The sequence below is a fragment of the Microcaecilia unicolor genome, chromosome 10 (assembly GCF_901765095.1).
Source record: "Microcaecilia unicolor chromosome 10, aMicUni1.1, whole genome shotgun sequence".
NCBI classification, from domain to species: domain Eukaryota; kingdom Metazoa; phylum Chordata; class Amphibia; order Gymnophiona; family Siphonopidae; genus Microcaecilia; species Microcaecilia unicolor.
This window is the reverse complement of record NC_044040.1, coordinates 203,033,755-203,049,010: the sequence shown is the minus strand read 5'-3', so window position 1 is coordinate 203,049,010 and position 15,256 is coordinate 203,033,755. Positions and strand designations below refer to the sequence as shown.

Below are 15,256 nucleotides of genomic sequence, written 5' to 3'. Positions count from 1 at the left end.
GATTTTGGTGCTACTAGTACAATATAATTCTGAATGAATGAAAGAAATGAAAATTTACGAGAGGAACACAATCTGAATGCCCGGCATTTGTACACAGGGTAGATAGGACACTTTTTTTAAAAAAAATGAAGGACGTGAAAGTATTACATCTTGGGGGAGGGGTGAGGAGGAAAGCGGTGGGGTATCCGGATACTGGGCGTTAGGGCCACGGGGGTACATAGACTTTTGAAAGCCTTAAGGAACCCAAAGTGTGGGAAGGAGGAGGAAAAGGAGGGGAGGGAACGCGGTGAGGGGCATTAGGAACAGGGGAGGGGGACCTGTCACACACTCTCATTCTCACACACACACTGTCACACAGGCAGTCTCACTCTGTCTCACACCCACACATTCACTCTGGCTCTCTCTCTCAAACATACACACTCCCAGGAAAACCTTGCTAGCGCCCGTTTCATTCGTTCCAGAAAGGGCCTTTTTTACTAGTAACAAATAAAGAAGCAACATGAAATCAGAGATCAAGTGTTTTATTTCAGTAGGATTTAGCACAGTAGAGCCCCAGATTATTCGTATTCAAATTTAAATCACTATTTGGCTGAATACAGATGATGTATTCAGGGCACTATTTGGGGCCAAATCGAATCAAACACAAATATATGGTGCAGCCCTAATTATAAGTATCAGGTTTGACTTGGGAGAGGGAATTGTGTATCTCTGTGTTAGCTGAATGTGATAGCTGATAAAATAAAATTGTTTTGAGCTGCCATCTAAAAGTTTGGTATATATTATTAAAACATTTATGATGATGGTAACAGTTATTTATTTAAACTGTTCAAGAAATGCTCTTATAAAGCTTCAAACGACTCAAATTGCAGCAGTGAGACCTACGTATTCACTGTCTAGATCTGATCATGTAACTAGATTTTTTTTTTTTGTTCCTCCACTGGCTTCCAGTGGAAGCTAGGATATTTAAATTTGATTGTTTCCTTTTTAAAGATTTTATGTGGTGGGTGATGCCCCATCTTATATGTATGCTTTGTTTGAATTTCTCCCTGAATCAAGTTCTTGGTCTCTGAGAGATAATAATATGTTTGCATATCCAAGCCCTTGAGGGGGTTAAGATTCTCTTGTCTGTTTGAATCCTCTTTTTTTCTTTTCAGGCTGCAAAACTCTGGAAGATTCTTCCGCCTGAACTAAGATCTATCTCTGACTATAAACAATTCAGAAAGTTCTTAGACAATTTCATTTCAGAAATATATTATAGGTTAAAGGTTTATTGCTCGTTTGTGATTTATTGTTCTAACTATTTCTGTATATTCACTGGGCTATACCTGGTTAATCTTGTAATTGTGATCCGTGTTGACCTAGTGGTCTGGTATATGTGGAATACAAGAATAAATGCTATGCTATATTTCATTTTCAGGGATTCAACAGAACCAAGCAAAAGAAGAGTACGCAAAGAAGGGAATGAATATAAAATGCTACAGAACAGAAGAAATACGTACACTGCTCAAAGTCCCACAGGTACCTCTAGGTTTTGTTTTTCATAAGAACATAAGAATAACCATAGTGGGTCAGACCAATGGTCCATCTAGCCCACTATCTTGCTTCCAACAGTGACCAATTCAGGTCACAAGTACCTGGCAGAAACCCAGTTGTAGCAACATTCCATGTAGAACCTCAAAGAGTAGCAACATTCCATTTGGAATCTCAACGAGTAGCAACATTCCATGTATTACCCCAATTAGTAGCAACATTCCATGCTACCAACCCCAGGGCAAGCAGTGGATTTCTCATGTCTGTCTCAATAGCAGACTAAGGACTTTTCCTCTTGGAACTTGTCCAAACCTTTTTAAAACCCAGATATGCTAACCGCTGTTACCACATCCTCCGGCAGCGAGTTCCAGAGCTTAACTATTCTTTGAGTGAAAAATATTTCCTCCTGTTTGTTTTAAAAGTATTTCCATGTAATTCATTGAGTGTCCCCTTTGTACTTTTTGAAAGTACATCACTCAGGATTTTATAGACCTCAATCATATCCCACTCGGCCATCTTTTTTCTAAGCTGAAGAGCTCTTATCTCTTTAGTCCTCATAAGGGAGTTCCATCCCTGTTATCATTTTGGTCGCTCTTCTTAGAACCTTTTCTAATTCTGCCATATCTTTTTTGAGATACAACGACCAGAATTGAACACAGTACTCAAGGTGAGGTTGCACCATGGAGTGATACAGAGGTATTATATTCTTGCTCGCACCTTTCCTAATAATTCCTAGAATCCTGTTTGCTTTTTTTGGCTGCCGCCGCACACTAGATAGACAATTTCAGCGTATGTTTAATGTATGGATAAAAGTTGGCTTCCTCCCTCCTTTAGGCTGTACTAGGTCAGCATGAGTTGTCAGTATTTAGATGCTTGGGTAACCTGGTGGCACTCAGGAATTTTTAATCCAGTACAGTGGATTTAGATCTGCCTGATGGGTGTGTTATCAGTTTGAACAAAATAGCATCTTCCTTAGTGCCAGCAGCAGATTAATCCAGAGACTTGTGGGTTGTGTCCATCTACCAGCAGGTGGAGATGGAGAACACTGAACTGGTGTATGGGATGTCATGCTTCTAGCTCAGTCAGTATTCTCTGTCTCCAGCAGGCGGATGGACTTCTCCTCTTATGATTCCTCGCTGCTGGCTCCTGTTCTGACCTAGTTCAGTGTAGCCTGGGCTGTGCAGCGCCACCTTTGGGGGGGGTACACCTGGTCACTCCAGGTCCCTTCCCCATCCTCCCTCCTCTTGCTTTGCTCCTTTCTCCTTCCCTATGTAACAAAAAAAAAAAAAAAAACCCAAGAAAAAGAGCAGATTTGAAGGAGAAATTCTCCATTGTTAGTTTTGTTGAGCAATTGTAATTTTGCTGTCAGGAATCTGGGTGCCAGTTCCTGATCAAGAGATTGGTAGAGGTGAGCAGTATCTGACATTTCCTTGCCTCAGCAACAGCTGGGTGAGTGATATTTAGCTCTTTGTGAGCGTTAAAAAAAACATAAACAAAAAAACTTCCGTCGGTCGGAGCTATAGCGCTAGACATGTCTGCAGAGCTGGTAAAATGCTGCTCCCACTGTGGTAAGCGGAGAGCAGTTTTGGGGCAGTGTCAAGGAGGCTGCGTGGGGAGCCCGATGGTAGAGGAGACTGGAACTATTGATCCGTCATCTGTTTCCCGTGCAGCTGAAGCACAGGACGATGTCTCTTCATCGGAGGGTTGTGGCCCGGCGGCCGTTTTGCAGCACGAGTCAGGTGCCGCACTTGCAGGCACGTCCTCTGCAGATTTTCATCCTAGGCAGCTCCATTCGATAGTGGACCCGTTCGGGGGAACCTGACGGGGGCGGGTCCATGAAGCTCTTCTCTTGTTTTACTGCTGCACAGGGCCTGTCTTTTGAAACAATCAGGCTGGGGGGCCAGGACCTCCGTTTTGCGGAACCAAGGGGGTGCTCTTCCAGCTTTCTTTGGTACAGCCTTTGGGGGACCCGGTAGTGAAGTGGCAGTGTTGCACATCTATTTCAGACACAGAATCGCTAGTGCCACTGTCCCCACAGTTGTCTGAGGATAGTGGCTCTCAGGCCGTGCTTTCCACCCAAGCTCAGTTGGACATGGAGGAGGGGGAGCTCAGTTGGACATGGAGGAGGGGGAGCTTCAGCCGGAGGAGGCGGATGACCCCACGGCAGGGCGGTGTGTGTGTTTCACAAGGAATAGCTTGCTTCCTTTATTACAGAGGCCCTGCAGGCTCTTGATATTACCTCTCCGGATACTCCTGCTGCAGCGGCCTCTAATCCCTGTTGATGGTGGAGTGGCGTTAAAAAGATGTTCAGGATTGTAAGTTGGAGGCCCTAGTCAAGTTATCTTTTGAGGTGGCCGCTCTCTTACTACAGGCAACTGTCTCTAGTTCTTACACTGCTTGGGCCTGCCTCAGCTGGGTCCAACAGTTTGCGAATGCCTTACTGGGCATTGAGTCTCCCTTAGCAGCTCTTCTGACGGACATGGAAACTGGACTGGCATATCCTTTGGATTCTCTCTATGATGTGCTTCGAGCATCAGTGAAGCAGATGTCCCTAGCAGTTGCATCTAGACGTTTGCTGTGGCTCCGTCATTGGGTAGCAGACCTGGTGTCCAAACAGTGCCTTGTAAAGCTGCCTTTTAAAGGCAAGCTGTTTTTTGGAGAGGACCTTGAGAAACTGGCAAAGGGCCTTTATGATACCAAGTCTCAGTACTTGCCTGAGGGTAAGGTGAAACCTTCCTCTTGCTTGGGGTCCTCTCGCCCTTGGTTATGGTATAGTCCTGAGCAGTCGTCTGGATCTCAGCGGTCTTGGTTTCCTGCCAGGCAGTCCTTTTGGGCCAATAAGAGGAACTCGGCCTCCTCTAAGCGTTCCTCCTGCGCCGGGCCACTCCTTGACATCAGTCAACTGTCCCTGTTTCTCTTGGAGTGGTCCTGCATCATCATGAAACGGTGTGTCCTCAACATTATTTGAGACAGCTTCAAGTTAGAATTCAAGTCTCCCTTCACAAATGTTTTCTTGGAATCCCCGTGTGGTAAAAGGGCGGCCATTTGCTTCATGCCGCAGGGAGCTAGGGTCTGTGGTACCGGTGCCGCCGGAAGAATGGCGTTCAGACCTTTACTCCATTTATTTTGTGATGCCCAAACAGAGGGCGGATGCCTTCCAGCTGGTACTCGATCTCAAGCGAATCAACTGATGCTTCCAGGTGCAGTATTTTCGCATGGAAACTTTGTTGTCCGTTCTGGCAGCGGTCCAGCTGGGAGAGTTCCTAACAGTACCTCCATATTCCCATTTGGCTTCCGCACCGCAAGTTTCATCACTTCGCCATTCTCGGGGAGAATTTCCAGTTTGAGGCACTCCCATTCGGACTGGCCACGGCGGCGCCTCATACATTCTCCAAGGTCATGGTGGTGGCGGCTGCATTCCTGTGCAGATAGGGTGTCCAGGTTCATTCTTATCTAGATGACTTGCTCACCAGGACGTCGTGAGTTCCAGACAGTATGCAGGCTGTGGCTCGAGTCATCTTGCTGCTGCAGTCTTTGGGATGGATCATCAATTTTCCCAAAAGTCAACTCATTCTCACTCAAGTGTTACATAGTAACATAGTAGATGATGGCAGAAAAAGACCTGAATGGTCCATCCAGTCTGCCCAACAAGATAAACTCATATGTGTATACCTTACCTTGATTTGTACCTGCCTTTTTCAGGGCACAGACCGTACAAGTCTGCCCAGCAGTATTTCCTGCCTCCCAACCACCAGTCCCGCCTCCCATCTCCGGCTCTGGCACATACCGTATAAGTCTGCCCTCCACTATCTCGCCTCCCAACTACCAACCTCTCTTCCCCCACCTGCTCCGCCACCCAATTTTGGCTAAGCTTCTGAGTATCCATTTCTACTGCCCACAGTAGTACTCCACGTACTTGGAGTGCGTTTTGACACGAATTGCGGCAGAGTCTTCTTGCCAGATCACCAATGTGTCAATCTGCAGTCTCCGATCTGGGCTATTCTTTGCAGCCCTTGTCCTCAAGTGTTGGATTACATTCAGATACTGGGTTCCATGGTGGTGACTTTGGATGTTGTTTCTGTGGGCAAGGGCGCATATGCGTCCATTGCAGCAATCACTTCTGAGCCACTGGCTGCTGGTGTCACAGCTATACCATTTGCAGCTCTGTTGGTTACCAGTGACACGTCAAAGCATGGCATGGTGGCTGCAGGGGTCGAGCCTGCTTTGTGGGCTGCTGCTGGCAGCGCCGTGCTGGACAGTGGTTGTAACAGCTGCAAGCCTCTCGGGGTGGGGGGCTCACTGCCTCAGTCAGGTGACCAGGGGTTTGTACTCCACAGGCGTCGTAGTGGTCGATGAATCACTTGGAGCTATGGGTGGTTCGGCTGGCCCTTCTATCCTTTTAGCCCCTGGTGTCGAGCAAGCCAGTCTGGTTTCTATGCAGTAACACGATGGCAGTGGCATACATCAACCGACAAAGGGGCACTTGCAGTACAGACTTGTCGCCCGATTCTTACATAAGTACATAAGTAGTGCCATACTGGGAAAGACCAAAGGTCCATCTAGCCCAGCATCCTGTCACCGACAGTGGCCAATCCAGGTCAAGGGCACCTGGCACGCTCCCCAAACGTAAAAACATTCCAGACAAGTTATACCTAAAAATGCGGAATTTTTCCAAGTCCATTTAATAGCGGTCTATGGACTTGTCCTTTAGGAATCTATCTAACCCCTTTTTAAACTCCGTCAAGCTAACCGCCCGTACCACGTTCTCCGGCAACGAATTCCAGAGTCTAATTACACGTTGGGTGAAGAAAAATTTTCTCCTATTCGTTTTAAATTTACCACACTGTAGCTTCAACTCATGCCCTCTAGTCCTAGTATTTTTGGATAGCGTGAACAGTCGCTTCACATCCACCCGATCCATTCCACTCATTATTTTATACACTTCTATCATATCTCCCCTCAGCCGTCTCTTCTCCAAGCTAAAAAGCCCTAGCCTTCTCAGCCTCTCTTCATAGGAAAGTCGTCCCATCCCCACTATCATTTTCGTCGCCCTTCGCTGTACCTTTAACAGTTCAAAAGGCGCCTTCTGAAGTGCCCTCAACACCAGATTGAGATCCCACTCCGGGCATAGAATGCACACCGGCGGTTTAAGAAGGCACACTCCTTTCAGAAAACTAACTACATCCGCGTGAAATGCCAATGTAGAATGTAGAAGACGGCCTCTGTGACAGGCCAGGGCCACCACCTGCACCCGTAAGGGTTGCTGGTTTGGTGGGCGGAAGCTCACTTGCAGCAGCTTTCTGCTGCATATGTTGTGCAGACACTGAATGTTCAGTCAGACTATCTCAGCAGACATGTCCTGGACCCCAGGGTGAATGGGAACTGGCTCCGCTAGCATTTCAGCTCATCTCATCCAAATGGGGAATGCTGGTCATGGATCTCATGGTGACTCATCTCAATGCCAAAGCTCCACTATTCTTCAGCAGACGGCGAGAGTTTGGGTCGGAGGGCATTGATGCTGTTCTTCAGCCGTGGCCTCCGGGTCTTCTTTATGTGTTTCCTCCTAGGCCCATGATTGGCAGGTGCACCATCAAATCCATCATCATCCAGGGCGGGTGATTCTGGTGGCTCCGGATTGGCCACATCGCTCCTGGTATGCAGACCTAGTTCGTTAGCAGGTAGACGATCTGCTTTTGCTGCCGGCTCTTCCCAACCTGCTGCTTCAGGGGCCAATTCAAATGGAGGATCCATCCCGCTTTGGTCTTATGGCTTGGCTCTTCAGCAGACAAAGCTAAGGCGGAAAGGTTATTCTCTCCAAGTTACTGCTACGCTCTTACAGGCAGAGAAGCAGTCTACCTCTGCGGCTTATGCCTGGGTGTGAAGAATCTTTGAGTCCTGTTGTGCAGACCGAGCGGTGTCTCCATTTCAGGCTTTCCTTCCCCAAATTTTGGCCTTCCTCCAGGACTGTCTTACGCGAGGGTTGACGTATAATTCCTTACGGGTGCAGGTGGTGGCCCTGGCCTGTCACAGAGGCCGTCTTCTACATTCTACATTGGCATTTCACGCGGATGTAGTTAGTTTTCTGAAAGGAGTGTGCCTTCTTAAACCGCCGGTGTGCATTCTATGCCCGGAGTGGGATCTCAATCTGGTGTTGAGGGCACTTCAGAAGGCGCCTTTTGAACTGTTAAAGAAGTCTGCTTGGAATCACATTACGTTGAAGACAGTGTTCCTCATTGCTATTGCTTCGGTGCACCAAGTATTGGAAATTCATGTGTTGTCATATCGGGAGCCGTTTCTTCGGTTTTCCCTAGAAGGGGTTACGGTCCATGCTGTTCCCTCCTTTTTGCCTAACGTGGTTACACCTTTTCCTCTCAATCAGGCATTGTTCATGCCTGCCTTTCAGAGACAGGCATACCCATGGGATTTTTCTTTTTTGCACCTTCTGGATGTGTGCAGAGTTCTAATGATTTTCGCAGATCAGATCACTTGTTTGTGCTTTTTGCGGGTTCCCAGAAGGGTGGTGCAGCATCCAAAGCCACCTTTGCCCTCTGGGTTAAGGAAGCAATTGCGTCCGCTTACTTGGTGGAGGGTAAACCAGTTCCACTGCACTTTTGGGTGCACTACTAGGGCACTTGCATCCTCTTGGATGGAGGCATAGATGCTTCTGTTATTCGATATTTGTAGGGCAGTGACATGGTTGTCTCTTCAAACATTTTCAAAGCATTACTGTCTGGATGTGGCGCTGCGATCTGATTCAGCATTTGGGGCGGTGGTGCTTTCTAAAGGGGCCTCTGGTTCACACCCTAGTTAAGGACTACTTTGCTACATCCCACAAGTCTCTGGATTCATCTGCTGCTAGTGCTAAGAAATGAGAAATTGTCTTACCTGATAATTTTCTTTCCTTTAGGTGCATCAGATGAATCCGGAAGCCCACCCTGCTTTCTCGGATGGGTTTTTATAGGGATTTGGGTTCATTTGCCATGGAGTGCTACTGCAGTTTTTTGCTGCTGTTCAAGGGTTCTTCTTGTAGGTTGGTTTTGTTGCTGTTGATTTATAGGTATTTCAAACAATTTGGTCTAAGTTTTCACGGGGAGGAGAAAGTTCTTGCGGTGTGTTTTCCTGACTTTTCTGGTGTTTCCTTCTGTTTTCTTTTTCGACTACTGACTGAGCTAGGAGCATGATGTCCCATATACCATTTCAGTTCAGTGTTGTCTTTCTCCACCTGCTGGTAAATGGACACAACCCACAAGTCTCTGTATTAATCTGCTGTGTCTAAAGGAAAGAAAATGATCAGGTAAGGCATAATTTCTCGTTGCTACCGATAGATACAAAGCTGCTTTGTGGCACTGACAGTTTTCCTATCTATTCCTTCATCTGTGTGCAATCTGTGCAGAAGACCTGGGATTCAGGAATTGACTTGCACTGAAAAGCACCATTATTGCCAAAATCTGGGCATGGTCCATGATGTAAGCCTTTAATATAGGGCTTGATTTTATAAAGGGGTGCCTGTTTTATGAAAGCTACTCAAGACTCAGCTAAAATGATATGTATGTTTGTTTGTTCATTAGACAACTTGATATACCACATTTTCGTAACTTAGGTCAAAGTGGTTTATATATTAGTAAAAACTAAGAAAATTAAAAAGAAAGGAACTCCATTTGAGACAGGAAAGAAACCATGCCACCAAGAACAACAGTCATACATAAGAACTATCTGAACCTGCCAGAGGCACATCACTGCCCACCTACTAAAAACTCCTAAGGGGAGAAGCTGAAAGTGAGACCAAAAAGTAGGATTTTGAGAAGGACTTTTAAAACAGGGGAAGGAAAGTTCTGATTGCAAAACAGGAGGAAGGTCATTCCATAATTTGGGGGCGAGGAAGAAAAAAAGCTGACAGTCTTGTAGATTCATAGTGGGAAGGGAGAGGAGGACAAACAGTTGGGAGTCGAGACAAGGGAATGGGAGGGGGTATAAGGGATAACCACAGAGGCGAAATAGGAAGGAGCACCTGAGTGAAGGGTTTTGTGAGTAATACAATGAATCTTAAACCAAATCCAAAACTACTGCAAGCCAGAATGTAATCTTGCTAGTAAGAGAGTCCCTGAATGAAATTTACTGGCTTTGGATAAAAAGCGAGCTGCAACGCAACGTGAACAAAAAAACTGCTTCAAGTATCAACTTGTTCCCTATAATACTTATATATTTAAAAATGAGAGATGGACAATCAAATATAGGAAGCTTAACAGTTGATATCACAGTCCACAAATGCTTCTCTTCATTATCACCATCAATCCGACTATCTCAGTTTTTACACTTTATCCAAGTGTTCAGTGAAATTTTCTAAACTTTCAGTTTTCTCAATAAAACTTTCAAATCCACATATATTTATAAGGAAAAGCATTTAGATGTGTTCTGGGTATTTGAAGGTTGTCGATCACTCTCCACTTTGTGAAATTGTAAAGTTGGATGCAGTGGCAAGCTGTAATATTTCAATAATTTTGCATTACTATTCACATATCTCTGTGATTGTCCTTGCAGGTCCTTATTTCAATCCACATTCTCGGCAGCGAATTCCCCGTGATCTGGCTATGTGTGTAACTCCAAGTGGCCAGTTCTATTGTTCAATGTGCAATGCTGGTGCTGGTGAGGAAACCGAGTTTCGACAGCATTTAGAAAGCAAGCTGCACAAAAGCAAGGTGTCTGAACAGCGGTACAGGAATGAAATGGAGAATTTGGGATACGCATAATGGAACTCATTCAGCCTGCCGTTTTTCAGAGTGATCACAGCTTGTCTAATTGCACCTACTAAAAATGACATGCCTTGTGATCAGTTTGGTATAAGCATTGTATGTTTCCTGGGTATACATTCAATGTATATAACCTTAAAGGTACTGTAAGTTTTTTTTTTTTTTTTTTTAAATTATGTATAAAAAGAAAAGGATGTGCTGTTTATGGCATAACAGAAACTTCCATTTTATTTTCCTGTTCAAATACTTTCTTTGATCATTTCATTTCAGGTTTGATACGTGGTGGTGCACATTATCCCTGAATTCCATGTATTGCGCCTTAATTTCTGCACGGAAATTGGAGCATAGTCTATAACAATGCGGGTAACTTAATTGGTAAACTAGCTAATTAGTGCTGTCAACTGGATGTTAATAAGCAATTAGCACAAATTGGCATTAATTACAATTTATGCGCACACCTCGCTAAGTGTATTCTGTAACGTGATGCACGTAAATGCCAAGTCTCAGTTGAAAAATGGGTGTGGTTATGGGGGTGGAATTGTTTCTAAAATCTATGCGCATTATTATAGAATTGTACCTGCTGTGTGCCTAATATAGGTTTCTGGATTTACACCAAGTAAAACGTGGCCTAAATGGATGTGACCAAATTTGGTCATGTGGGGAGGTGCTCAGTTTAAGCCTATTCTGTAAAATGAAGGTGTTCTTTAGAGAATACACCTAGGCATATATATATATTTTTTTGTTCCACGCAGATTTTTCAGGTGCCATAAATAGAATCTACCCCTCCACATGCTGTTATGCTGTTCTTCCCCAAATATACATTGTTGGGGTTTTCAGGTTTTTTTTTTTTTTTTTGCATTAAGTTCTAACTTTTGGGCTCTTGTGCTAATAGTTAATTTGGAGAAGAGCTCATTGTTTGGTGGGGGTTGGAGGAAAACTTACTACCTGTTTTATTTTTTTCTTTCTTGCCATCTTTCCCTTCCTGTACAAGGCATTATAGATAGGTATTTTAAAATTTTGTTTATTGTCATGTTAATCATAATAATGGTTGGATTCACTTTTAGAATTTTAGTAAAAGATATATATGAAGATAGAAGGCTGACACCTCAAAAACAAGTACAGTGGGGTTCATGGAGACACAAGCACACCAAAAGTGCTCACGCAGAAACTTTAATTCAACATTAGTGCTTGACTCAACGTGAGCCATCTTTCGGCTATAGAGCCTGCTTCAGGAGAGGGTGAAGGGCATTATACCTAAACATTGTATTTACAAGACACTGTGAAAAACAGAGTTATAGATCCATAAATAGTGCTGCTTTCATTCATTACAATGGGGAATGAATAGCTATAAAGAAAGGCATATTGTGATTCTCAGTATACTGTACTCAATATGTGTAATACCCCTGAGGGGTAACTATATATAGTGATATCAAATAGTTGTAGGACCATTATTCTGTGGATAAATTTCCTATATTTTCCAAGTCAGTATTTTGTTTTTTAGGGTATGGGATGCTTGTTGGTATGTGCTGCATTGGTATGCTATGGAAAGTGAAAGACCGTAGCATCAGTAGAGCCAGACAGAGTGAATATAGGTCTTGCCACCCTTTTTATACCATTCTGTTAATGTACTTCATTGTGGACCCTTCCTGATCAGACTGACAATCCCTTTGAATTTATTTATGGCTATGTATGGTGCCTAAACATCAGCTATGATTTGGGTTGAGGGCACCAAAATCATTTTAGTTTGCAGCCGATTCTAAATCTGAACCTAATTCACCAAAGAGGTAGCGCTGGTATAGCTATCTCTCTCTGGGTTATATACGTAGTTTCTCTGCATATTTTTTGGAACCGTACACAAATAGGTTGCATCACTATGAATATGCATTTATGACTCAAGTATATGAGAGAACAAAGGCTGCTGTACTTCAGTTAGTAACTTGCCCTGAATTTGGAAAGGCAAGGTAATTAAACGTTAGGGACTTCTGCAATTTTAAATGGGTTATATATTTAACAAATACCATTCTAAAAGTCCAAAGGAGGTCATGCATCCAGAAACTGTGTGCATAACCATTTCATAAAACTTGGAGTGTAGTATTTCCATGAATTTGTATTAATAATTTAGACTATTAGAAAAATGGTTGAATATTTCCTTTTGTCAAGCAATATACTTTGGATAGTTTTCAAATATCATTAACATTAAATAGAAAAAAAATAGTTTCTAGAATTCAGAGAAAATGCTGCTAGCAGTAGGGAAAATGATTTGTTCATTTATTTCAATAAAGTTAGTACTAAAGAAAGTTTTAAACCCCATGTTTACCAAGAATGTGAAGCCCACAAATTGTCTTCACAGGAGGTGACATTGTATTGAAATAATGGTATTGGGCGCTCACCTCCCCATGGATGTTTTAGTACTCACACACACTTCTGTTACATACATTTCCAGAAAACGGCATCCATGGTTCATTTTGACACCCACAAATACTACCGTGTTTCCCCGAATATAAGACATTGTCTTATATTAATTTTTGCTCCCAAAACGGCGCTAGGTCTTATTTTCAGGGGATGTCTTATTTCGGGGAAACACGGTTGGTCCGCCCACCCTCCCTCCGTCGCTCCTGCAACTAACCCCCCACCCGAGATCGCTGCCCCCCCCTCCGTCGCTCCGAAAGTAACGGTTGGCCCGCCCACCCTCCCTCCATCACTCCTGCAACTAACCCCCCACCCGAGATGGCCCCCCCACCCCAAGTCGCCGGGCTGAATTTGTGGCCATGTGAGTGGTGCTGTAGAAATATATGACAGATGGGGTGGGGTGGGCAAGTGAAAGGTTACTTTCGGAGCGACGGAGGGGTGGCCCGGCGACTTCGGGTGGGGGGGCCATCTCAGGTGGGGGGTTAGTTGCAGGAGTGATGGAGGGAGGGTGGGCGGGCCAACCGTTACTTTCGGAGCGACGGAGGGGGGGGGCAGCGATCTCGGGTGGGGGGTTAGTTGCAGGAGCGACGGAGGGAGGGTGGGCGGACCAACCGTGTTTCCCCGAAATAAGACATCCCCTGAAAATAAGACTTTGCTAGGCCTTACTTTCAGGGGAGGCCTTATATTTACTAAGGGCACCAAAACCTGGGTAGGTCTTATTTTCGGGGGATGTCCTATTTTCGAGGAAACACGGTATGGAGGTGATTTTAGAAGGGTTAGGTGCCATTTTCATGTGTAAGTGGGCATGGATATATAAGTAGCATTCTTAGAAAAGTTGCTGATTTATATACCTGTGGTATGTACAGGTGTGAAGAAGACATCTGGTTGTGGTTTGGGTAGATCTTAGAAGTATACATATTCCTATTTTGCAACTGAGATAGACGTATTGTTGAAATAACGTCCGTTCCTTTAGGTCCCTCTGGACTGGCCCAGAAATGACTGATAGGGTTGTGCACGTCTACCAGCAGGTGGAGACAGAGCTCTGATTCTTAAGTGAGCCTATTAAAGCCATGCCCAGCATCAGTTTGAATCAGTATTCTCAGTCTCCAGCAGGTGGTAGATGTGGTGACCCTTTCAGTCTCAGTCTTTTCTGCTACTTATATATGTTTTCTTTATTTTTCCTAGTTGTTCTTTCTGGGCTAGCTGTTTTAATTTTGGGACTATAGCATCAACCCCTTCGAGGGAAGGGTGTTTTCTTGCTGAGGGGAGACAGGCACTTTATTTAAGTGAAAACAAAAAACAGCTAAAAGGAGATCAATCGGGGAGTCCGGTGTTTGGTCCCTTGTGTTGCTGGTTTTGTTTTCTCGCCAGCTGGGAGCAGCTGTCCCTCCACTAAGTCTGAGTGCACATGGGAGCCATGAGTGAGAAATTGAAACGGTGCACTTTGTCAGCACCGTGGTTTGTAAATATTGCACAGCATCGGTATTTCACGGTGTCTGTATTGGGAGGTTCAGAGCAGCGTGATTTCGGCATATAGAAGTGCTGGCAGCGGGACTGCGGCTCCGTGTGGAGAATGGAGCCTCGGCAGACCGGTGGTTCCAGTTTTGGCAGGAACCACCACTATTTTGGATTCGTAGAGCGCGGTCACTGAGCGGCCTGCACATCTCGTGCCTCAGTTGGCTCCTATTCCAGCAATGGCTGCGGTGGTGCAAGGGGGAATTCTCGAAGGGGGTTTTCCACTTCAATTTGTTTTCACTGTGTACATAGCTTTTCTTTTAAGGCAAACAGCTGCTCCTTCAAATACTACCCCTGGGCCCTCCAGGGGACTGTCATCTTCCTTATCTGTGTGCCCTAGGGTGATTTAGGATGATGATGACGAGGAGGAAGAGGATGCAGTTCCTGAACACTGCGTGGATTCTGACCAGTTTCCTCATGGTGCAAAGGAGGATCCCTGTGGAGACAGGGTGTCACGTATACACAGCAGGAACCTGGGTTTGTGAGCCCTTGGGCCACTGCCGAGGAGCAGCAGCGGCAGGAGAATCACCCCAACACCAGATAAGGCAGACCGGAACTGGAACACAGTGGACTGGAGTAAGGCTTCACCTACACTTGGCCACCTTTCACCAAGAGTTGAGCTCTGGGCTTCAGGCGGCCGGTAGGACTTGCAGGACACAGCAGCAGGCTGACAAATAACAGGAACACTAGAAACATGCTGGGTTCCAGGAAAAACAGCAGGCAAACGAACAATCCAGAAACAAGCCGGATCAGGGCAGGCTGTAGACAGAAGAATAGTCCAATAAACAATCCGGGTACCTAACAGTCACACAACAAACAATTAGCAAACCTAGCAAAAAGTTCTGCCCAAGAAGAGGGGACTTGCCCCTCATGGAATGAGTCCAAACACCCTGTGGAACCACTTTGCCAGAAAGAAGATAGGCAGAAGCAATGGCTTCCTTAATCCACCGCACAGTAGTAGCTTTGGAAGCAGCTAGACCTTTCCGACCACCTGCCATCAAAACAAAGAGATGATCTGACCGCTGCAAATCTTCCGTCCTACACAAATATGCCTG

The 15,256-nt window shown here is 45.1% G+C and overlaps 1 protein-coding gene across 3 annotated transcripts in view; it reads left to right on the top strand.

Annotated features, from left to right (window-relative positions):
- Positions 1-15,256, top strand: part of ZMAT3 (zinc finger matrin-type 3) — a 50,633-nt gene that overhangs the window by 27,079 nt on the left and 8,298 nt on the right. For all 3 annotated transcript variants that reach the window (XM_030215933.1, XM_030215931.1, XM_030215932.1), the window contains 2 exons: positions 1,418-1,518; positions 10,069-10,418. In XM_030215933.1, the coding sequence (XP_030071793.1) occupies positions 1,418-1,518; positions 10,069-10,277 (310 nt within the window). In that variant the 3' untranslated portion in view covers positions 10,278-10,418. The remainder of the gene's footprint in view (positions 1-1,417; positions 1,519-10,068; positions 10,419-15,256) is intronic.